The sequence below is a fragment of the Scyliorhinus torazame genome, chromosome 17 (assembly GCF_047496885.1).
Source record: "Scyliorhinus torazame isolate Kashiwa2021f chromosome 17, sScyTor2.1, whole genome shotgun sequence".
Lineage (NCBI taxonomy): Eukaryota > Metazoa > Chordata > Chondrichthyes > Carcharhiniformes > Scyliorhinidae > Scyliorhinus > Scyliorhinus torazame.
In genome coordinates, this window is record NC_092723.1 from 155,059,525 (window position 1) to 155,083,606 (window position 24,082).

The window sequence follows — 24,082 nt, forward strand, 5'->3', positions numbered from 1 at the left end:
CTGTTGCTTTCGCTCCTATCCAGAATCACCTTTGCAATCCTTTCCTCTACATCTCTGGCCTATGCGATTTGGAGTGCAATCCACTGTTTGCTTTCTACCCTGATTTTTGAGCCTATTTAGAATTTTATGAGATGTGGGGCAGATAATTCTTGTGCCTGCTCCTTTTCCCAGAGACATTACCGGAAGAGGCGGGACTAGTGGTATGCCTGACCACTTCTCCGGGACAAATATAGGAAGAGGTGGAATGAGTGGGATGTGATGTTACATAAGCTATGACAGAGTTTTTGCCCAAGTTGTTAATGCTTGGTAGCTTGCAAGAGGCTGTTGATGAGACTAAATCCTGAGGGAACATTTGGCCAGGGTTGGGAGAAATTAAATACCTACAATTCCAGTAGATAGTCTTCTTACACAAGATCTTCATCGAATGGCAGTCACACGTAATCTCCTCCAATAGACAGGTTTCTTGAACAAAATCTCCTTCAATAACAATCCTTTTGCACAAAATTTCTTTCAGTAGGCATTCCTCTTGCACAAAATATCCATAGGCAGTCCTCCTGCACAAGATCTTCTCCAATCGGCATTCTTGCACAAGATCTTCTCCAATAGGCAATCTTGCACAAGATCTCCAATAGGCAGGTCTGTAATACAACCTCTCTCCTGCCCAAGTGTAACCCAAACATTCGAGGCAACTTGGGGAATTTTTCTCCAAAAAAATTAAGTTGTTAATGCATTAAAAGGATGAATTTCAATGAGTTGCGTTAATATCCCTTGTGCCTTTGATTGCAGTGCACGAGTTACGGTTGGTCACACTCTCGGTGTGGGGCACTGTTGATTTGCTAAGTTGCATTTATTGTGAGATATCTGACAGATTTTTTTTACCTTTTTCCTCCAGATGATATTATTAATTATCTATTGAATTCTTCAGTTAAGAAAGGACCATCCTTTCATGAACAATGTGTAATAGCTGCTGATTTCCATAGCTCACTAACATCTGGAACCAGGATACGGGTTTTGTTCAATAACCTGGGCTACCATACTTCTGCTACCTCTCTGATGTTAGTGAACAATGCCTTATTCAAAATGCTGGTGGGGCCAGCAGCTTCAATCAGTACCACCAACTACCCACAGCCGCGCAACATTACAGAGCAAGCAATAGACCAACTGCATGAGTAAGTTAGCATTAACCTTCTGCTAGAGGAAGGGTTCGCCAGTCTGGAGGAGCTAAGGGAGAATGTAGAGCTGTCGAGGGGTAGTGAGTTCAGGTATCTACAGGTTAGGGACTTTGCATTAAAGGTCTGGAAAGGGTTCCCTAGATTGCTGGGATACACCCTGCTGGAGCAGCTACTGCAGGGGAGGGAAGAATTGGGGATATATATAAGTGGCTGGGAGAGCAGGGAGGCGAGCAGGTGGTGAAGATCAAGGAGAAATGAGAAACGGAGCTGGGAATGGAGATCAGTTGAGGAGTATGGAGTGAGGCACTGCGAAGGGTAAACGGGATCTCCTCTTGTGCCAGGATGAGACTGATACAGTTTAAGGTGGTGCACAGGGTGCATATAACTCGGGCGAGAATGAGTGGGTTCTTTCAGGGGGTAGCAGATGAGTGTGAGAAGTGTGGGCGGGGGCCAGCGAATCATGCGCACATGTTTCGGGGTTGTGAAAAATTGGGAAGATTCTGGGCGGGAGTGTTCGCGGTCTTAGCCAGGATAGTGGAGGAGGGAGCGGACCTGGCCCCTTTGGTTGCGATATTTGGGGTTTCAGAGAAGCCGGAGCTCATGGAGAAGAGGAAGGCTGATGTCTTGGCCTTCGCCTCTCTGATTGCACGGCGCCGAATTTTGCTGGAGTGGCGGTCTGCATCGCCATCGGGGGTAGCAGCATAGTTGGGTGACCTGTATGACTTCCTGCGGTTAGAGAAGATAAAGTATGAGTTAAGGGGCTCAGCAGGGGAGTTTGAGAAAATTTGGGGAAGTTTGTGACCGTGTTTGAGGAGCTGTTCATCACAGGGGGGTGTGGAGGTGGGTGATGGGGAGGTTGGGGGGGGATTGAAAAAGGAGAAAAAAGAAAAATTTGTACAAACTGTATAGTTGATTGTTGGGAAGAATGTTTCCCGGGGTGTTTATTTGCTGTAACCTACTTTGATACAAGCTTGAATAAAATGCGTTAAAAAAAAGAAACCTTCCGCTAGAACTAGTTCACCTGATAATTGGGAGTGAGGTACACTATTCATGTGGTGACGTACTCAACCAATCTGGCCAGCCATATTCCGGATTTGAGCCCCTGATCTATGCTGAGTCAGCCAGAGGTGCCCTGGCCCAGAAAAGGAGTAATCAGCCAATCAATGAATATTGTGTTGTTCCAGTGTCTGACTGATTCTCATTGAGGCACAGCTTCCACCATTATGCACCTGAACATTCACCACTCCAAAGATTCATAACTCTATGAATGAAAAAAGTCCTCATCCCAGTCCATTTATGGTAATATTAATCATTTTTATTAGTGTCACAAGTAGGCTTACATTAACACTGCAATGAAGTTACTGTGAAAATCCCCGAGTTGCCACACTCCGGCACCTGTTCGGATACACTGAGAGACAATTCAGAATGTCCAATTCACCTAACAAGCACGTCATTCAGGCCTTGTGGGATGAAACCGGAGCACCTGGAGGAAACCCACGCAGACACAGGGAGAACGTGCAGACTCCGCACAGACAGTGACCCAAGCCGGCATCGAACCTGGGACCCTGTTTGGCTGTCCCCTCATCTTGAGAATATTCTGTGCTCTTCTGTCAGGGGAACCAGCCTCTCAAAACCTCTTGCATTTCAGTGAGATCACTTCTCATTCACCCAAACCCCCGAGAATATAGGCCCAATCTACATAATCTCTCCTCATCTCACAAATCAGTCTAGTGAACCTTGGTTGCAAACCTCTGAGTACAGAGACCAAACCTGTAACATGACATGGTCTCACCAAAGTCCTGTCGAATTGTAACATAGAACAGTACAGTAGTGCAGGCCCTTCAGCCCACAATGTTGTGCCAACCACTTATCCTAATCCAAGATCAACCTACACCCTTTAACGAGAGCTCCTCTTTCGGTTTTCCAATCCTCTTGCAATAAAGGCCAACAGACTTTGCTTTCCTAGTTACTCACTGTACCTGTATGCTAACTTGTTCTGATTTATTAATCCACATTACACTGAACACCAACACTGAACATCAGCATTAAAGAGATTTTGTTTCTATTCTTCCTACCAAAGTCAATAACCTCACACTTCCCCTCACTTAACCTGTCATGTATGTATGTTAGTTTTATCAAGTCTTGCTCTGAGAATATATTGCTGATCCCATGTCACCTTTCACCCGCTTCACTCTGCTGCTTTATATTAGGAAATATCATGCAGTCAGTTAACGAGCAGCAGCAGGCTAGGTGAGGATGGAGGCAGTCCCTCAGTCAGTGGGCCTTAAATCAATGCCTTGTGCTTCATGGCTAACACTCCATCCATCCCTGCCCCACAGAACAGGCAACTGAAGTTTCTGCAATTGTATACCTGGGTTCGCATGCTCATTTCTCTTGTGTGGGCAGGTTCCCTGATGTGTAGCACCAGTTATTTACTTGGACTTTAGATAAGAACATGAAAACAACCTGTAAGTTGCACTGTAACTGATAGTCAGGACATAAGAACATTGTGGTGGGTTGGCTGCTGTGAATGTATACATACTGGGCACTGACCATTCTAGCACTATGCCAAGGCACCTACAGTTTAGCACTGTGTCTGTGGTAAGTTGGAGCTGATGCTCCATTCCCTACAGGCTGTTAATATGTTGCCATCTTCCTTGGTTGGGAATAGAAAATAGGAGCAGGAGGAGACCATACAGCCCTTCAAGAATGAAACTAGAAGCTATTCAGGGAAGAATCAGGATGAGAGATTTGGCTTCATTTCTGATGGTGAAACCCCTTCCTTTAAAGGAAGAACACTAGTCCCATTCATAATATGCAATTAGGCCTAGCTCATCCTAATCAACCATATTGGATATTTAATGGTGTTCCTGTGCACTCTACCAAAACTGAAGGTTGTTCCCGAGTGAGAATGCCTGGTGATCACTCAACTCGCTGTGTTTAATGGAGCTGAGAATACCACTTCTTTCAAAATTCAAGTTAATTAGGAGATGCTGGAGCTAGTAAACATGGTGACATGCTGATCATGGTGGAGTTAGGATGATAGGTAGATACTTGTTTGTGCACCAGTTGACTGATTTCTTTTTAATGGCTTACAGAAATCGGACAGGGTTTGCTTTGGCCTTCAATTTGATGTACGGCATGGCATTTCTGGCCAGCACCTTCACCCTGTTGTTGGTGTCTGAGAGAACCATAAAATCCAAGCACATTCAGCTCATCAGTGGCCTTCATATCATCAACTTCTGGATGTCTGCTCTCCTCTGGGATCTGATTAACTACTTTGTCCCATGTGTTGCAATCCTGGTAAGAAACCAGTTCCTGAGCTGCCGCATTCCTTGTGAGGAATAGAACAGGAATCTCACCATCTTTCAAACTGATCACAGTTAGTGGACATATCCTGTATCGAGTGTGATTACTGGACACCTTTTCAGACAGCGTCTGTCTCTGGATAATTGTGCGGAGGGCGGTTGTGGAGGAAGTGGATGGGGGAGTTTATTATAAACGCATCCTGAGTACTCGTGTTATGTCCTGATAGAGTTGTTTCTGAAGCTTGGGGGTCCAGTAACAGTCCAGTTCTTGTCGTTTCTCTGCCCCACTCCTCCAGTGCTTTCAAATGGGAACTCTCTGCACAAGGTCCTAACTAAGCCGATCTTCTGCCGATTTGAATTCAGAGACAACCCCATGGAGTAGATACGGGGACAGAATTTATAATAATAGCTTCTTGAAATGCTAGTGTTTGTTCACTTTAATGATATACCTACTTTGGCTCAGATTCCATTGTCTTTGCATCTCTGGGAATGTTTCTGTACAGTGAAGTCCTGTACAACTGCACATCATTGTGAGTGTGTTCAGAGCCTATAATTATTTTGTTGAAGCATATTCTGCCTTTGCCCAGCAGTTGTAACCAATCCTGATGTGGCCCAAATCCACTGCAGAACTTGTGGTTCTGACACTGTAGAGCTTTATTGTCTGGTCTGTTTGGGTACATCTGACTGTCACTGTGAAACTAGAGCTTGAAGTAAAAAAACACGACCTGACCCCAGCTGCATAGATGTCTAAAAATAATATGAGGAGATAAGAAACAAATAACCTCTTTGTGATTTGTTTGCAGCTGATATTCCAGATCTTTGAGCTGCAACCTTTCACTGTGCAGCAACACCTTGGAGATGTGTTAATTCTTCTGCTCCTTTATGGCTGGTCTATTATCCCCGTCATGTACCTCTTCCACTACTTATTTTCTATGATTGCCACAGCTTACACCAGGAGCACCATAATCAACATCCTGACTGGCACTGCCACCTTCTTGGCCGTCACCATCATGAACATTCCAGGTATTCATAAGTAAGAGTCTCAGAAACAGGAGTTTAGGGGCAGAAAATTCCATTCTACTGCTTCAAGACATCATAGAATCTTGTTGCCTGAATTTGCAATTCAACAGGGAGAGATTTTCCACAATGTACTGCATTAATGTTGTGTTGCATTGCTGTTGCCAAGCTCTGCATCATGGCTGTCACTGGAGGGTAGCAAGGATAATTCAGATAATTACAGGCTGGTGAGCCTTTACATCAGTGGTAGGGAAATTATTGGAGAGGAGTCTTCGAGACAGGATTTACTCCCACTTGGAAACGAGTGGACATATTAGCGAAAGGCACCATGGTTTTGTGAAGGGGAGGTCGTGTCTCACTAATTTGATCGAGTTTTTCAAGGAAATGATGAGGATGATTAATGAGGGTAGGGCAGTAGATGTTGTCCACATGGTAAGGCCTTTGACAAGGTCCCTCATGGCAGACTGGTACAGAAGGTGAAGTCGCACGGGATCAGAGAAGGTTACAGAACTGTCTCGGTCAGAGAAGACAGAGGATAGCAGTGGAAGGGTGTGTTTCTGAATGGAGGATTTCCTCAGGGATCAGCGCTGGGACCTGTGCTGTTTGTAATATATATAAATGATTTGGAGGAAAATGTAACTGGTTTAATGAGTAAGTTTGCATTTGACACAAAGGTTGGTGGAATTGTGGATAGCGATGAGGACCATCAGAGGATATAGCAGGATATAGTTCGCTTGGAGACTTGGGCGGAGAGGTGGCAGATGGAGTTTAATCCAGACAAATGTGAGGTAACGCATTTTGGACGGTCTAATACAGATGGGAAATATACAGTAAATGGCAGAACGCTTAAAAGTATTGATAGGCAGAGGGATCTGGGTGTACAGGGGTACAGGTGCACATGTCACTGAAAGTGGGAACGCAGATGGAGAAGGTAGTCAAGAAGGCAAGGGCAGCACGGTGGTGCAGTGGTGGCACTGCAGTCTCACGGCGCCGAGGTCCCAGGTTCGATCCCGGCTCTGGGTCACTGTCCGTGTGGAGTTTGCACATTCTCCCCGTGTTTGTGTGGGTTTCACCCGCACAACCCAAAGATGTGCAAGGTAGGTGGATTGAACATGCTAAATTGCTCCTTAATTGGAAAAAATGAATTGGGTACTCTAAATTTATATATTTTTTAAAGAAGGCATACGACATATTGCCTTCATCAGCCGGGGCATTGAGTTTAAAAATTGGCAAGTCATGTTGCAAATTTATAGAACCTGAGTTAGGCCGCACTTGGAACATAGTGTTCAATTCTTGTCGCCACACTACCAGAAGGATACAGAAAAGATATACCAGGATGTTGCTTGGTAGGGAGAGCATTAGCTATGAGGAAAGGATGAGAAACTTTGTTTGTTCTCACTGAAACAACAGAGGTTGAGGGCGACCTGATAGAAATCTACAAGATTATGAGGGGCAAGGACAGAGTGGATAGTCAGAAGCTTTTCCCCAGGGTGGAAGAGTCAATTACTAGGGGGCATAGGTTTAAGGTGCAAGGGGCATGGTTTAAAGGAGATGTACGAGGCAAGTTTTTTTACACATAGGGTGGTGGGAGCCTGGAACACGCTGCCGGGGGAGGTAGTGGAAGCAGGAATAATATGATTAGGGATAGTCAGCATGGCTTTGTGAAGGGTAGGTCATGCCTCACAAACCTTATTGAGTTCTTTGAGAAGGTGACTGAACAGGTAGACGAGGGTAGAGCAGTTGATGTGGTGTATATGGATTTCAGCAAAGCGTTTGATAAGGTTCCCCACGGTAGGCTATTGCAAAAAATACGGAGGCTGGGGATTGAGGGTGATTTAGAGATGTGGATCAGAAATTGGCTAGCTGAAAGAAGACAGAGGGTGGTGGTTGATGGGAAATGTTCAGAATGGAGTACAGTCACAAGTGGAGTACCACAAGGATCTGTTCTGGGGCCGTTGCTGTTTGTCATTTTTATCAATGACCTAGAGGAAGGCGCAGAAGGGTGGGTGAGTAAATTTGCAGACGATACTAAAGTCGGTGGTGTTGTCGATAGTGTGGAAGGATGTAGCAGGTTACAGAGGGATATAGATAAGCTGCAGAGCTGGGCTGAGAGGTGGCAAATGGAGTTTAATGTAGAGAAGTGTGAGGTGATTCACTTTGGAAGGAATAACAGGAATGCGGAATATTTGGCTAATGGTAAAGTTCTTGAAAGTGTGGATGAGCAGAGGGATCTAGGTGTCCATGTACATAGATCCCTGAAAGTTGCCACCCAGGTTGATAGGGTTGTGAAGAAGGCCAATGGAGTGTTGGCCTTTATTGGTAGAGGGATTGAGTTCCGGAGTCGGGAGGTCATGTTGCAGCTGTACAGAACTCTGGTACGGCCGCATTTGGAGTATTGCGTACAGTTCTGGTCACCGCATTATAGGAAGGACGTGGAGGCTTTGGAGCGGGTGCAGAGGAGATTTACCAGGATGTTGCCTGGTATGGAGGGAAAATCTTATGAGGAAAGGCTGATGGACTTGAGGTTGTTTTCGTTGGAGAGAAGAAGGTTAAGAGGAGACTTAATAGAGGCATACAAAATGATCAGGGGGTTGGATAGGGTGGACAGTGAGAGCCTTTTCCCGCGGATGGATATGGCTGGCACGAGGGGACATAACTTTAAACTGAGGGGTAATAGATATAGGACAGAGGTCAGAGGTAGGTTCTTTACGCAAAGAGTAGTGAGGCCGTGGAATGCCCTACCTGCTACAGTAGTGAACTCGCCAACATTGAGGGCATTTAAAAGTTTATTGGATAAGCATCTGGATGATAATGGCATAGTGTAGGTTAGATGGCTTTTGTTTCGGTGCAACATCGTGGGCCGAAGGGCCTGTACTGCGCTGTATTGTTCTATGTTCTATGATACGATAGTGACTTTTAAGGGGCGTCTTGACAAATACATGAATAAGATGGGAATAGAGGGATTTGGTCCCCGGAAGGGTAAGAGGTTTTAATTCAGACTGGCAGCATGGTTGGTGCAGGCTTGGAGGGTCGAAGGGCCTGTTCCTGTGCTGTAATTTTCTTTGATGTGGAGATGCTGGCGTTGGACTGGGGTGAGCACAGTAAGAAGTCTTACAACACCAGGTTAAAGTCCAACAGGTTTGTTTCGATGTCACTAGCTTTCGGAGCGCTGCTCCTTCCTCAGGTGAATGAAGAGGTATGTTCCAGAAACACATATATAGACAAATTCAAAGATGCCAAACAATGCTAGGAATGCGACCATTAGCAGGTGATTAAATCTTTACAGATCCAGAGATGGGGCGACCCCAGGTTAAAGAGGTGTGAATTGCATCAAGCCAGGACAGTTGGTAGGATTTCGCAGGCCAGATGGTGGGGGATGAATGTAATGCGACATGAATCCCAGGTCCCGGTTGAGGCCGCACTCATGTGTGCGGAACTTGGCTATAAGTTTCTGCTCGGCGATTCTGCGTTGTCGCGCGTCCTGAAGGCCGCCTTGGAGAACGCTTACCCGGAGATCAGAGGCTGAATGCCCTTGACTGCTCCAGTCGGGGAACACTTCAGCAGTCAAGGGCATTCAGCCTCTGATCTCCGGGTAAGCGTTCTCCAAGGCGGCCTTCAGGACGCGCAACAACGCAGAATCGCCGAGCAGAAACTCATAGCCAAGTTCCGCACACATGAGTGCGGCCTCAACCGGGACCTGGGATTCATGTTGCATTACATTCATCCCCCACCATCTGGCCTGCGAAATCCTACCAACTGTCCTGACTTGCTGCAATTCACACCTCTTTAACCTGGGGTCGCCCCATCTCTGGATCTGTAAAGATTTAATCACCTGCTAATGGTGGCATTCCAAGCATTGTTTGGCATCTCTGAATTTGTCTATATATGTGTTTCTGGAACATACCTCTTCATTCACCTGAGGAAGGAGCAGCGCTCCGAAAGCTAGTGACATCGAAACAAACCTGTTGGACTTTAACCTGGTGTTGTAAGACTTCTTACTGTAATTTTCTTTGTTCTTTGTTCACCCAGTGGTGGCCACCAGTTTTTGAGACTACCTTGCCAATCCTGTTTTTGGAAGAGTGGGAATGGGGGACTGAAGTTGATAAATGTACTGAGTTCAGTTTCATTATGTTTAATGGTTTCTCCCCACAGAGCTTGGTCTGAGGGATCTAGCAAATATTCTGGATGGAGTGTTTCTCATCTTACCCAATTACTGCCTGGGACAAGCCCTGAATGACTTTTACCAGAACTACCAATTGATTGCAGTGTGCACCACCAGCCCCCTTGCCGAATATCTGTGTGAGGCATTCAGTGAGTATGTCCCACAGTCTCAAACCATTTCTACACACATCATGTATGAACCAAGAAGGAGCTGGCAGGAGGAGGGATGATATCCTGCTTTTGACGATACACCATGTAGTCAGATAACGTGAATAATGGGGCAAAAACAGCAAAGAGAAGTGGGTCTGTTTCCCACTAATGCTAATCCAGTGTTGTCCAATATAATAGCTCCCCAGTCAAATGTAAGCTGATTGATCAGTAAATAAGCAATGAATATTGGACTCTGCCATTAATCAGTGATTACAGTATTCATATCCACATAGCGTCTGCATAGGAACTTTAACCTTTCTGTGCGTTCGTTGATAAAATTGATCATTGAGTATTTTGCCACCATTTCAATAAGGTAGGAAATAAATGCTGTTGTAAATATCCAAGTATGAAGTACATTTACCATAATGGAGGAAGGTGTTTCACCAAATCAATAGCACCTTAGCAATGTGTAGCCACTTGATAATTTGTATTGGACAGCAATGACAGGTTTCACTGTAGATAAATACAAAGTATTACATGAAACCCAAATGTAGTGAAAGACTAACCACCAACAAAGGTGGGAGAGGCCTGGGATTTGATTATTGTTTTCAAAAATAAATTTGTAATTCTATAGTGATTTATCATATTAAAGGTTTGAAGGAAATAGGATATATGTGCAACTTATTGCATGGCCCTGTCCATCATTCCTAATAGAATCATAGAATTGTTGCAGCCCAGAAAGAGGCCATTTGGCTCATGATGTCTGTACAGGCTGTCTGTAAGAGCAATGCATCCAGTCCACTTCCCTACCTTTTCCCCTTAGCCTGCAATATTTTCATTTTCAGATAATGATCCCAAGTTTATTTTGAAGCCATGATTGAATCTGCCTCCACCACACTCTCAAGCACTGCATTCCAGATCCTAACCACTCATTACATGAGGCCTTTTTCCTTGTGTTGCTTCTTTTGACAGCGGAATGGGAGATAGTCCGGAATCTGCCTACTGCATTCCCCAGGAGTTTGGAGATTACCTGTTACCGACTATTGTTATTGGGTGGCCAGTGTGGCCTGGAGACAGGAAATTGGAAAAAAATAGGAGATTTTTTAAAATGTTAAAATTTGATTAATTCTCTAATGAAGCTCTTCTCACAATATTGTAAATAATGCCTTGTACATCATTGATCATTTGCAGACATCACCTACCAGACTAATTACTTTTCCTGGGAATCTCCTGGAGTTGGCCGTTTCATTGTTGCCCTGGCAGTCCAGGGCTTGGTATTCCTGACTCTTCTCTTCCTTATTGAGTTCAGTATCTTCAAAATGTTATCCAATTTTTTCCATTATATCATCTGGAGAAAGAAAACGGTGAGTTCAAAGAGATAGAATAGTTAGTTAATTAGACAAATGAGGCTGAAAAGAAATGTCTTTGATATTGCACAAAGCGATTCCGATTATTGACATTGTTGTCAAGTGAAGATGAGAAAACTTATTCTCAGCGAACGTTATCAGGCCACTTGCTGCCAGCTTTCTCTATTACTGGACTGCAGGTTTGAAGTTAATCAGAGTATCATTGCAAGAACAAATAGACAAATGAGTTACGGGCTGTAATCTAATCAAGGGGTTTGGTGGGGTGGTGGCTATATATAAAATAACAGATACCCAGGAATGAGTTACAGGCTGAAACCTAATGGAGGGTTTTGGGATGGTTTAGTTATACAATAATAGATACCCAGTAGTGACATACAAGTCAGTATCTACTCGAGAGGTTTAAGGAATTTCTATAAATAACAGATACCTGGGAGTGAGTTACAGGCTGGGATCTAATTGAGTTCAGAGCTGGTGTTTTTTTATATACATATATATATATGGAATACAGATACCCGGGAGTGAGCTATTGAGGGGTGTGGGAGGTTTCTATATAGAATAACAGGGAGCTTTGAGAATCTCCAGAGCACAGAGTCGCCTCACTCCAGGCATTGAGTGAATAGGTTGGAGCAAATGGAATGGATTATCTCAGTTACATTTTCCAATTTCGTCCAGGACTATCAATTTTTAAAATTCATTCATGAGATGTGAGGGTCACTGGGTAGGCTAGCAATTATCGCCGATCCCTAATTGCGCTTTAGAAAGTGATGATGAGCTACTTTCCTGAACTGTTGCAGTCCATGTAGTATAGATACATCCATAGTGCTGTTAGGGAGGGAGTTCCAGGATCTTCACCCAACGACAGCAAAAGAATGGCGATATCTTTCCAATTCAGATGGCAAGTGGCTTGGAGGGGAACTTCCAGGTGATGGTGTTTCCATGTGTCTTCTGCCCTTATCCTTCTACATGGTAGCAGTTGTAGGTTTGGAGTCTTGGTGAGTTCCTGCAGTGCATCTTGTAGATAGTACGCATGGATGCCACAGTTCATCAGTGGTGGAGGCAGTGAATATTTGTGGAAGGGTGCCAATCAAGCGGGCTGCTTTGTCCTCAATGGTGTTGAGCTTCTTGAGTGTTGTTGGAGCTGCATTTATCCAGGCAAGTGGAGAGTATGCCATCGCACTCCTGACTTGTGCCTTTTGATGGTGGGTAGGCTTTGGGGAGTCAGACAGTGAGTTACTTGTCGCAGGATTCTCAGCCTCTGACCTGCTCTTATCACCATAGTATTTATATGGCTAGTCCAATTCAGTTTCTGGTCAATGATAACCCCCAGGATGTTGATAGTGGTGGATTCAGCGATGATAATTCCATTGAATATCAAAGGATAATGTAATTGAATGTTCCCCCTTTGCAATCCATAAATCAAACTTGCATCTTTACCTCAACATAATGAGAGTTTATATTTGTCCCAGGCAGGCATGGAGGCCCCAGGAGAAGGGAGGGAATCTGAGAGCGGGACTTAGGAAGGAGCGGGAGAGTACCTTGAGGAAGATACCAGGCGAGGGGGGGTGATCCAAAGGAAGTGAGAACAGGGGAAGGTGGGATTAGAAGTCAAGGGAGGATCTAGGGGTGGGGTGGCAACTACATGGGGTCTCAGAGGACAGGAGGGCCAAGTGGAAGGGTTACCAGGGCGATGGAGGAGCTGCAGGAGGATCCAGAGGAGTGGGGATAGGGGAGGGATGCATTCCGCAAATGTGTCTGACCTCAGAAGAGGGGGACCCTGAGGAGTGGAATGCCTAGGTAGTGATGGGAGGACCCGCTATGGTGGTGGCATTGTGGTATTGTCGCTGGACTAGTATTCCAGAGACTCAGGATAATGAGCTGGAGACTCTGGTTCGAATCCCACCACTGCAGGTGATGGAGTTTAAACTCAATAAAAAATATCTGGAATTAAAAGTCTAATGATGACCATGAAACCATTGTCGATAGTTGTAAAAACCCATCTGGTTCACTAATGTCCTTTAGGGAAGGAAATCTGCTGTCCTTACCTGGTCTGGCCTACATGTGACTCCAGACCCACAGCAATATGGTTGACTCTTAAATGCCCTCTGCAATGGTCTAGTAAGCCTCTCAATTGTATTCAACCGCTACGAAAACACAAAAAAGGAATGAAACCGTACGGACCACCCGGCATCAAAACGGGCACCAAAAACAACAACGGCAAACCCAGCCCTGCCAATCCTGCACAAGGTCCTCCTTACTAACATCCGGGGGCTTGTGTCAAAGTTGGGAGAGTTGTCTCACAGACTAGTTAAGCAACAGCAGGACGTAGTCATACTCACAGAATCATACCTTACAGACAATGTCCCTGACACCACTATCATCATTCCTGGGTATGTCCTGCCACTATCATCATTCCAGGGTAGTGTCCGAGGCCCGACCATCTTCAGCTGCTTCCCGGCAGGACACACCCAGCAGAGATGGTGGTACAGTGGTACACAGTCGGGAGGGAGTTGCCCTGGGAGTCCTCAACATCGACTCTGGACCACATGAAGAAGTCTCATGGCTTCAGGTTAAACATGGGCAAGGAAACCTCCTGCTGATTACCATGTACTCCTCCATGTTGAACATCACTTGAAGGAAGCACTGAGGGTGCAAGGGTGCAGAATATGCTCTGGGTGGGACACTTCAATGTCTATCACCAAGAGTGGCTCGGCAGTACCCACAGACCGAGCTGGTCGGGTCCTAAAGGACATACCTTCAAGACTGGAACTGAAGCAGATGGTGAGAGAACCATCAAGAGGAAAAAACAAACTTCACCTCATCCTCATCAATCTGCCTGCTGCAGATGCATCTGTCCATGATAGTATCGATAGAAGTGACCACCGCACAGTCCTTGTGGAGACAAAGTCCCATCTCCACATTGAGGATACTCTCCAACGTGTTGTGGCACCATCACTGTGCTAAATGGGATAGACTTAACAGATCTAGCAACTCAAGACTGGGCATCCATGAGGCGCTGTGGGCCATCAGCAGCAGAATTGTATTCAACTACAATCTGCAACCTCATGGCCTGGCTTATCCCCCACTCTACCATTACCACCAAGCCAGGGGATCAACCCTGGTTCAATGAAGAGTGCAGGAGAGCATGCCAGGAGCAACATCAGGAACACTGACGAGGTGTCAACCTGGTAAAGCTACAACACAGGACTACCTATGTGCCAAATCGCATAAGTAGCAAGAAATAGACAGCTAAGTGATTACACAACTAACGCATAAGATCTAAGCTCTGCAATCCTGCCACATCCAGCCGTGAATGGTGGTGGACAATTAAACAACTCACTGGAGGAGGCGGCTCCACAAATATCCCATCCCCAATGATGGAGGAGCCCAGCACATAAATGTAAAAGACAAGACTGAGGCATTCGCAACAATCTTCAGCCAGCGGCACAGTAGCACAGTGGTTAGCACTGTTGCTTCACAGCGCCAGGGTTCCAGGTTCGATTCCCAGCTTGGGTTACTGTCTATGCGGAGTGTTCACATTCTCTCTCTGCCCACGTGGGTTTCCTCTGGGTGCTCCGGTTTCCTCCCACACTCCAAAGATGTGCAGGTTAGGTGGATTGGCCATTCTAAATTGCCCTTAGTGTCCAAAATGTTTAGGTGGGGTTACGGGGATAGGGTGGAGGCTTGAGCTTAAGTAAAGTACTCTTTCCAAGGGCCGGTGTAGACTCAATGGGCTGAATGGCCTCCTTCTGCACTGTAAATTCAATGAATTATCAAGTGCCAAGTGGATACTGCAAAGTCTATGGGCCTTGACAATATCCTGGCAATAGTACTGAAGACTTGTGCTCCTGAATTGGCTGCACCCCTAGCCAAGCTGTTCCATTACAGCTACAACACTGGCATCTACCCGGCAATGTGAAAAATTACTGAGGTGTGCCCTGTACACAAGAAACGGGACAAATCCAACCTAGCCAATTACCGCGCTATCAGTCTACTTTCCATCATCAGCAAAGTGATGGAAGGAGTCATCAACAAGTATTACCAAGCAGCACTTACTCAGCAACAACCTGCTCACTGACGCTCAGTTTGAGTTCAGCCAGGGTCACTCAGCTCCTGACCTCATTACAGCCTTGGTTCAAACATGGACAAAAGAGCTGAATGCCAGAGGTGAAATGAGAGTGACTGCCCTTGACATCAAGGCAGCATTTGACGACTTCCGGGTGCGGCTATGCAGAGCTAGGTCGCATATTCGGCAGCTCCTGCTTGGAACGGACTTTTGGGCTCTTTTACAGGGCCCCCACGGCATTTGTTTGACATTTCCCGGTGTGGGAAGAAGGCTGCAATATTCCCCCGACAGTGTCCCCCAGGAAGGGTATGTCTCTGGGTTGCCAGACACGTCAGAAACAGTAAAAGATTTGGCTGCAACTGCAGGATAAACAGGGCCTCTTCCAGCATGCAGGCGGGGGAAGGGCAAGCTTAAAGCTGCAAGCTGACCTGAGGGCCTGTATCAAAGGTGAATTCTAGCAGCAGAGGGAACAACTGTGAAAAGATCTCATCAAGGCCACTGAAGGGACTTCCAGTTGCGGTGATGCCTAGCTAGCCGCACGCTTCGGCGGCTCCAGCTCCGACGGACCTTCGGGCTCTTTTAAGAGCCCCAACAGGGAATTTTTCGACGACGCAACCCGGTGTGGGGTGTGTGAGAAGGGAGTCCCCCCCAAACGAAGGAGGGAAAAAACCGGCGGCGGCGGCTGCAGCGCGAGGAATCGTCGACCAAAGGGTCAGAAAGAGAGAAGTACAAGATGGCAGCGGAGAAAGCGCAGGCGACATGGGGGCCTGAGCAGGATGAAATTGTGAGACAGTGCGTGGAGCTGCTGAAGAGGGAGGTGCTGACCCCGTTGCTACAGGCAATTGAGGGGCTCAAGGAGACATTAAAGACCCAGGAGACAGAGCTCCGCGTGGTGGAGCAGAAGGTGACAGATATTGAGGACGAGATCCTGGGCCTGGCGGTTAAGACACAGACGCACGAGGCACTTCATAAAAAGTGTACTGAAAGGATCGAAGCCCGAGAAAATGGAGCGCGAAGGAAGAACCTTCGGATACTGGGTCTCCCTGAGGGTGTGGAAGGAGTGGTCTGTGGAGCATACGCAAGTACGATGCTGAGCTCACTGATGGGTGCTGAGGCCCCTATGGGCCCCTTGGAGGTGGAGTGGGCAAATCGGATTCCGGCGAGAAGACCAAAAGCGGGAGAACCACCCAGGGCGATAATCGTGCGATTTTACCGCCTTAAGGATAGAGAAGAGGTCCTGAGATGGGCTAAAAAGGTGCGGAGTAGCAGATGGGAGAATGCAGTGGTACGGGTATACCAGGATTGGAGTGCGGAGGTGGCGAGAAGGAGGGCGAGCTTCAACCGAGCCAAAGAGGTGTTGCAGAAAAGGAAGGTGAAGTTCGGGATGCTGCAGCCGGCAAGACTATGGGTCACGTATCAGGAGAGACACCATTATTTCGAGACGGCGGAGGAAGCATGGACCTTCATCAAAGAAGAGAAATTGGATCGGAACTGAGGGACTGATGCTGCAGGAAATGTTATTGTTAATGTTATGGTTGAAGTTAATTGAGAAGTAAATTGGGAAGGGGGGGAGACATTGGGGAAATGTGGGTGCCGGTGAGGGGGGAAAGACGGGACATAGTTGGAGAATGGGGAAGGGGAGGGGGAGGGGAAAGGGAGCTGCGCCATAAGAGGTGGGTCAGGTAAAGGGATGTTCCCGCGCCAGAAAGAATAAGGCGGGAAGACAGGCGCAAGGCGGATGGGAGTTCCCCACACGGGGGGGGGTCGAGGAGTGAGCAGGAGTAGCCGGGGTCAGTTGAAGTCAGCTGACGTACGGAAGTAATATGGGGGGAGCAATCATGCTAGAAAGAGATCTAGCGGGGGGGGGGGGGGGGGGGGGACAACTGGGTTGCTGCTGCGGAAATCCAAAAGGAAATGGCTAAAGAGTGGGTGGGCGGGGATGGTGTGCGACGCTGGGGGAGCGAGCGGGAGCGCGGAGGCGGGATATGGGACTGGCCTAGAGAAGGTAATGGCTAGTCGACACGGGAGGGGGGCAGGTAGCCCCCTAGTGAAGCTGATCACGTGGAACGTGAGAGGCCTGAACGGACCGATAAAAAGGGCCCGAGTGCTCGCGCATTTGAAAGGACTAAGGGCAGACGTGGTTATGCTCCAAGAGACGCACCTAAAGGTGGCGGACCAAGTTAGGTTAAGGAAAGGATGGGTGGGACAGGTGCTCCACTCAGGACTGGACGCAAAGAATAGAGGGGTGGCCATTTTGGTGGGGAAACGGGTAGCATTTGAAGCAAAGAACATCGTAGCAGATAGCGGAGGTAGATATGTAATGGTGAGTGGCAGGCTGGAGGGAATGGAGGTCGTGTTGGTTAATGTGTATGCCCCAAACTGGGACGATGCGGGATTTATGAGACGGATGCTGGGGCGTATACCGGACCTGGAGGTAGGAAACTTGATTTTAGGAGGGGACTTTAATACGGTGCTGGACCCGGGGCTAGATAGATCCAGCTCAAGGACCGGAAGAAGGCCGGCAGCGGCCAAGGTACTTAAGGGGTTTATGGACCAAATGGGGGGAGTGGATCCATGGCGATTTCTTAGACCTAGGGCTAGGGAGTTTTCCTTCTTCTCCCATGTCCATAAAGTGTACTCCCGGATAGATTTTTTTGTTTTGGGAAGGTCGTTGATCTCTAGGGTGGAAGAAGCTGAGTACTCAGCCATAGCGGTTTCGGATCATGCCCCACATTGGGTGGACCTGGAATTAGGAGAGGAAAGGGAGCAGAGAACACTCTGGCGATTAGATGTGGGACTGATGGCGGATGAGGGAGTGTGTGCAAGAGTGCGGGGGTGTATTGAGAGATACCTGGAGGTCAATGACGACGGCGAGGTCCCTGTGGGAGTGGTTTGGGAAGCACTAAAAGCGGTGGTCAGAGGAGAGCTGATCTCTATTGGGGCCCACAAAATGAAAACAGAGGCCAAGGAAAGGGAAAGATTACTGGGGGAGATTTTAAGAGTGGACAGGGAATTTGCAGAGACCCCGGAGGAGGAATTGTACAGGGAGAGGCGACGACTCCAGACGGAGTTTGACCTTCTGACCACCAGAAAGGCGGAGGTACTGTGGAGGAAGGCACAGGGGAGGAGGTATGAATATGGGGAAAAGGCTAGTCGCCTGTTGGCTCATCAATTGCGAAAGAGGGCAGCAGCGAGGGAGATAGGAGGAATTAGAGACGAAAGGGGAGACATGGTGCGAAGGGCAGGAAAGATAAATGAGGTGTTCAAGACCTTTTATGAGGAACTGTATAGGTCTCAACCCCCAGAGGGCGAGGAGGGGATGCGGCAGTTCCTGGACCAATTGAGGTTCCCGAAAGTGGAGGAGCAGGAGGTGGTAGGCCTGGGGGCACCGATTGAGGTGGACGAGGTCATTAAGGGACTGGGAAGCATGCAAGCAGGGAAGGCCCTGGGGCCAGACGGGTTCCCGGTGGAATATTACAGAAAATATGTGGACTTGTTGGCCCCGTTGATGGCGAGGACGTTCAATGAGGCCAGGGAAGGGGGGACTCTACCCCCGACGATGTCGGAGGCGACGATTTCGCTAATTTTGAAGAGGGACAAAGATCCGTTGCAGTGCGGGTCCTATAGACCTATTTCACTATTGAACGTGGATGCCAAATTGCTGGCAAAGGTACTGGCATCGAGGATAGAGGACTGTGTCCCGGGGGTGGTGCACGAAGACCAGACAGGGTTCGTAAAAGGGAGACAACTGAATGTTAACGTGCGACGACTATTAGGGGTGATAATGATGCCCCCAGTGGAGGGGGAGGCAGAGATAGTGGCGGCAATGGACGCAGAGAAGGCATTTGATAGGGTGGAGTGGGAGTATTTATGGGAAGTGTTAAGGAGGTTTGGGTTTGGGAACGGGTTTATTAGCTGGGTTAGACTTCTTTATGGGGCTCCAACGGCAAGCGTAGTTACAGGTCGACATAGATCGGAGTATTTCCGACTATATAGGGGAACAAGACAGGGATGCCCGCTGTCTCCATTGTTGTTCGCGTTGGCAATTGAACCTCTGGCCATGGCGTTGCGAGACTCCAGGAAATGGAGAGGGGTGATTAGAGGGGGAGAAGAACACCGAGTCTCGTTATACGCGGATGACCTATTGTTATACGTGTCGGACCCAGCGGGGGGGATGATAGAGGTTATGCGAATTTTGAGGGGGTTCGGGGAATTCTCGGGGTATAGGCTAAACATGGGGAAGAGTGAATTATTTGTGATACATCCAGGGGACCAGAGTAGAGAGATAGAAGGCTTGCCGCTAAGGAAAGTGGAAAGAAACTTCCGATACCTGGGGATTCAGATCGCTAGGAGCTGGGGAACCTTGCACAGACTTAATCTGACACGGCTGGTAGAACAAATGGAGGAGGACTTCAAGAGGTGGGACATGCAGCCTCTATCGCTGGCGGGCAGGGTGCAAGCAATTAAGATGATGGTCCTCCCGAGCTTCTTATTTGTATTTCAATGTCTCCCTATATTAATCACCAAGACCTTTTTTAATAAAATAGACAGGAGCATCACGAGCTTCGTGTGGGCAGGGAAAGTCCCGAGAGTAAGGAGGGGGTTCCTTCAGCGTAGTAGGGACAGAGGAGGATTGGCACTACCGAACTTGGGCGATTACTATTGGGCCGCCAATGTGGCAATGATACGTAGATGGATGATGGAGGGTGAGGGAGCGGCGTGGAAAAGACTGGAGAGAAAGTCCTGTATAGGGACGAGTTTAGAGGCGCTGGTAACGGCGCCACTACCGTTCTCACCTAAAAGGTTTACCACGAACCCGGTGGTGGCGGCAACACTGAATATCTGGGGACAGTGGAGGCGACAGAGAGGGGTGCGGGGAGCCCTGGTGGGGTCCCCTATCAGGAACAACCATAGGTTCGCCCCAGGAAGAATGGATGGAGGATTTCAGAGCTGGTACCAGTTGGGAATTAGGAGGGTGGGAGATTTATTTATAGATGGGACTTTTGCGAGCTTGGGAGCATTGGAGGAAAAGTATAAGTTGCCCCGGGGAAATTTCTTGAGATATATGCAGGTGAGGGCGTTTACTAGACAACAGGTGAGGGAATTTCCGTTGCTCCCGACACAGGGGATACAGGACAGGGTGCTTTCAGGGGTGTGGGTCGGAGAGGGCAAGGTGTCAGAGATTTATCGAGAGATGAGGGAAGAGGGGGAGGAGTCGGTGGGCGAACTAAAAGGAAAGTGGGAAGAAGAATTAGGGGAGGAGATAGAGGAGGGTATGTGGGCTAATGCCCTAAGCAGGGTAAATTCCTCTTCCTCATGCGCCAGGCTTAGCCTGATTCAATTTAAGGTGCTACATAGAGCACACATAACGGGAGCAAGATTGAGCAGGTTCTTTGGAGTGGAGGACAAATGTGGGAGGTGTGGCGGGAGCCCGGCAAACCACGCATATATGTTTTGGGCGTGCCCGGCACTGGAAGGGTATTGGAAGGGAGTGACGGGAGTGATTTCGCAGGTGGTGAAGGCCCGGGTCAAACCAGGCTGGGGGTTAGCTCTATTTGGAGTTGCGGAAGAGCCGGGAGTGCAGGAGGCGAAAGAGGCCGACGTTGTGGCCTTTGCGTCCCTAGTAGCCCGGCGCAGGATCCTACTCATGTGGAAGGAGGCGAAAGCCCCCGGACTGGAGGCCTGGGTAAATGATATGGCGGGGTTCATTAAACTGGAGCAGATAAAGTTTGCCCTGAGAGGATCGGCTCAAGGGTTCACCAGGCGGTGGCAGCCATTTCTCGACTACCTAGGGGAACGTTAGAGGGATGACAGATGACCAGCAGCAGCAACCCAGGGGGAAGGGGGGGGGAGGGAGGAGGGGGGGGGGGGGTTTAGTTTAGTTTAGGTCAAAGATAAAGGGGTTTTGTTACTTGTGTATTGTTAAAAATTTCTGTATTGTTATTGTTACGTTTGCTTTGTAAGAGGGGAAAAATTGTTGTTTGGGAAAAAAATTTCAATAAAACATATTTTTTTAAAAAGGCAGCATTTGACCGAGTATGGCAACAAGGAGCCCTAGCAAAACTGGAGTCATTGGGAATCGGGGAGAAAACTCTTCATTGGTTGGAGTCAAAACTGGCACAGAGGAAGATGGTTGTGGTGGTTGGAGGTCAATCATCTCAGTTCCAGGACATCATTGCAGGAGTTCCTCAGGATAGTGTCCTAGTCCCAACCATCTTCAGCTGCTTCATCAATGACCCCCCTTAAATCATCAGGTCAGAAGTGCGGATGTTTGCAGATGACTGCACAATGTTCAGCATCATTCGCGACTCCTCATATAATGAAGCAGTTATGTCCAAATGCAGTAAGATCTGGACAATATCCAGACTTAGGCTAACAAATGGCAAGTTACATTTGCGCCACACAAGTGCCAGGCAATGACCATCTCCTACTAGAGAGGGTCTAACCACCGTCCCTTGACATTCAATGGCATTAACATTGCTGAATCTCCCACAATCAACATCCTGGGGATTATCATTGATCAGAAACTGAACTGGACTAGCCATACAAATACTGTGGCTACCAGGGGAAGTCCAAGGCTAGCAATCCAACCCCCCAAAGCATGTCCACTATCTATAAGGCACAAGTCAAGAGTGTAATGGAATACTCTCCACTTGTTTGGATGAGTGCAGCTCCAACAACACTCAAGAAGCTCGACATCATCCAGGACAAAGCAGCCTGTTTGATTGCTTCCCCTTCACAAACATTCAAACCCTCCACCACCAACGAACAGTGGCAACCGTGTATACCGTCTACAAGATGCACTGCAGTAACTCACCAAGGTTCCTTAGTCAGCACCTTCCAAGCCCATGACTGCTACCATCTAGGAGGACAAGAGCAGCACATTACTGGGAACCCCACCATCTGGAGGTTCCCCTCCAAGTCACTCATAAACCTGACTTGGAAATATATCGCCGATCCTTTGCTGTCACTGGGGCAACATCCTGGAACTCCCTCCCTAACAGGACAGTGGGTGTACCTACACCTCAGGGACTGCAGAGGTTCAAGAAGCCAACTCACCACCACCTTCTGAAGGGCAACTAGGGATGTGCAATAAATGCTGGCCTGACTAGCAATGCCCACATCCCAGAAATGAATAAAAAAAAGAGTGGCGGGGAGACTCATGGAAAGGGGTCAAACCCAGAAGAGAGGGTTGTTGAGGACCCATAAGAGGGGTGGGGGGAGGAGGATCTAAAAGAGGACCTGAACTAAGCTTTGTGCGTGTTGGCCCTTGTCAGTTAGCTATCCTGGAGTAAGGTGGGTCATCATCAAGAACAGAGATTTTGCTCAAACACAAACCAAACAATTCCCAGTAAGAAATTGAGAAAAATGTCTGAGTTGGTGTAGATTGTTTGAGAAGTTTATTACAATCACTGAGACAAATGCTGGAGACATAAAACTTGAACAGAAAGTACTGTAAATGTGGCAAGACTGTCGTGATCTGTGGAGAGAAAAAGCAAGTTAACATTTCAAGAATGGGCCATTATCATTTTTTATTTTTAAATTTAGAGCACCGAATTTTTTTTTTCCAATTAAGGGACAATTCAGCATGGCCAATCCACCTAACCTGCACATCTTTGGGTAGTGGGAGTGAAACCCACGCAGACACGGGGAGAATGTGCAAGCCATTATCAATTCTAATGTAGCATTAACTTGCCTTCTCTGCTCTCACACACTAACCTACCATGAGTTCGAGCATAGTCTATGACTAATTGTGTTTTGATAGTGTCGTAGAATGAACAGGCTAATGTTGCTGTCTTCTGCTAGGCTTCAATGATAGATGTCGGAGCTGCAGAGCTCATTGAAGATTCTGATGTGAGGGATGAGCGTTTGAGGATCGAGGAGTTACCATTTACCCATTTAGACAGTCCGTTGGTGATAAAGGAGCTCTCCAAGGTAGGTGCAATATCTCTCCAGCAATAGTGACATTCCAGCAGGAAACTAGCTATGCAATCAGGTGAATGGGCTCAGTGATCTGTCAAGTGGTGGCTGCTGGAGGAAACTAAACCTTTGACGTTCAGTTTTCAAGTCTCAAGTCGCTGAAGCAGTTAATCGCAGTGTAGGTTCCATTAATGAGTATGCTACAATGAGGTAACTTCTGACCATTCCATCCTTCCAGCCACCACCTGTTCGGCTGCAGTAAGGAGTGATGCATTCGACAGTGGAGCTCCCAACAGTTACGGCATCTCGGTCATTTAAAGCATGACCTTCTGGACCGCCCCCTCCCCTGAGATCCACACTCTGGATTCTCCCCCACCCCTGCCTTTAGAATGTTCCCCCTCCTCCTGAGATCGCCCCCAGGATTTTGCACCATCAACCTCACCCCTACCCCAAGATCCTCCCCCTCTCCCATGGATCCCACCTCTCGCCCATGGATCCCACCTCTCTCCCAAGTCCACCCCCCCTGCCCAACCGAGATTCTTCCTCACATCCCCCCTCTTTCCCTGGATTCTGCAACCCCAGCACTTTAAGCAGTGCTGCTTCCTGCTGTTTTACATGATGTTGGCGTTTGGTGCATCATTAAATACTGGGTAATTCACAATGGGTAGGATTTTCCGGCCCTGACATCGCTGAGCATCATCGTAGGCAACGGCTTTCAAAATTTCCCATTCCACCCGCGACGATGCCTGTCGGTGTTGGGGCTGGATAATTCCGGCCAATGTTTTACTGAACCCCTAATACCTTCATCACTGCAACGCAAACTGCTGAGCAGCCTCTGAACTAATAATATTTCAAACTCAATAATATAGGTACTACTATTGCGATATCACTGCCTCCCACCCGACTCGCTGTGCCCCCTCTGAC

At 47.7% G+C, this 24,082-nt stretch overlaps 1 protein-coding gene across 4 annotated transcripts in view; it reads left to right on the plus strand.

Moving 5' to 3' along the window:
* Nucleotides 1-24,082, plus strand: part of abca3b (ATP-binding cassette, sub-family A (ABC1), member 3b) — a 238,092-nt gene that overhangs the window by 164,604 nt on the left and 49,406 nt on the right. For all 4 annotated transcript variants that reach the window (XM_072481322.1, XM_072481324.1, XM_072481325.1 and 1 more), the window contains exons 20-25: nt 893-1,169; nt 4,271-4,475; nt 5,284-5,503; nt 9,650-9,808; nt 11,000-11,172; nt 23,045-23,173. In XM_072481322.1, coding sequence (XP_072337423.1) covers nt 893-1,169; nt 4,271-4,475; nt 5,284-5,503; nt 9,650-9,808; nt 11,000-11,172; nt 23,045-23,173 — 1,163 coding nt within the window. The remainder of the gene's footprint in view (nt 1-892; nt 1,170-4,270; nt 4,476-5,283; nt 5,504-9,649; nt 9,809-10,999; nt 11,173-23,044; nt 23,174-24,082) is intronic.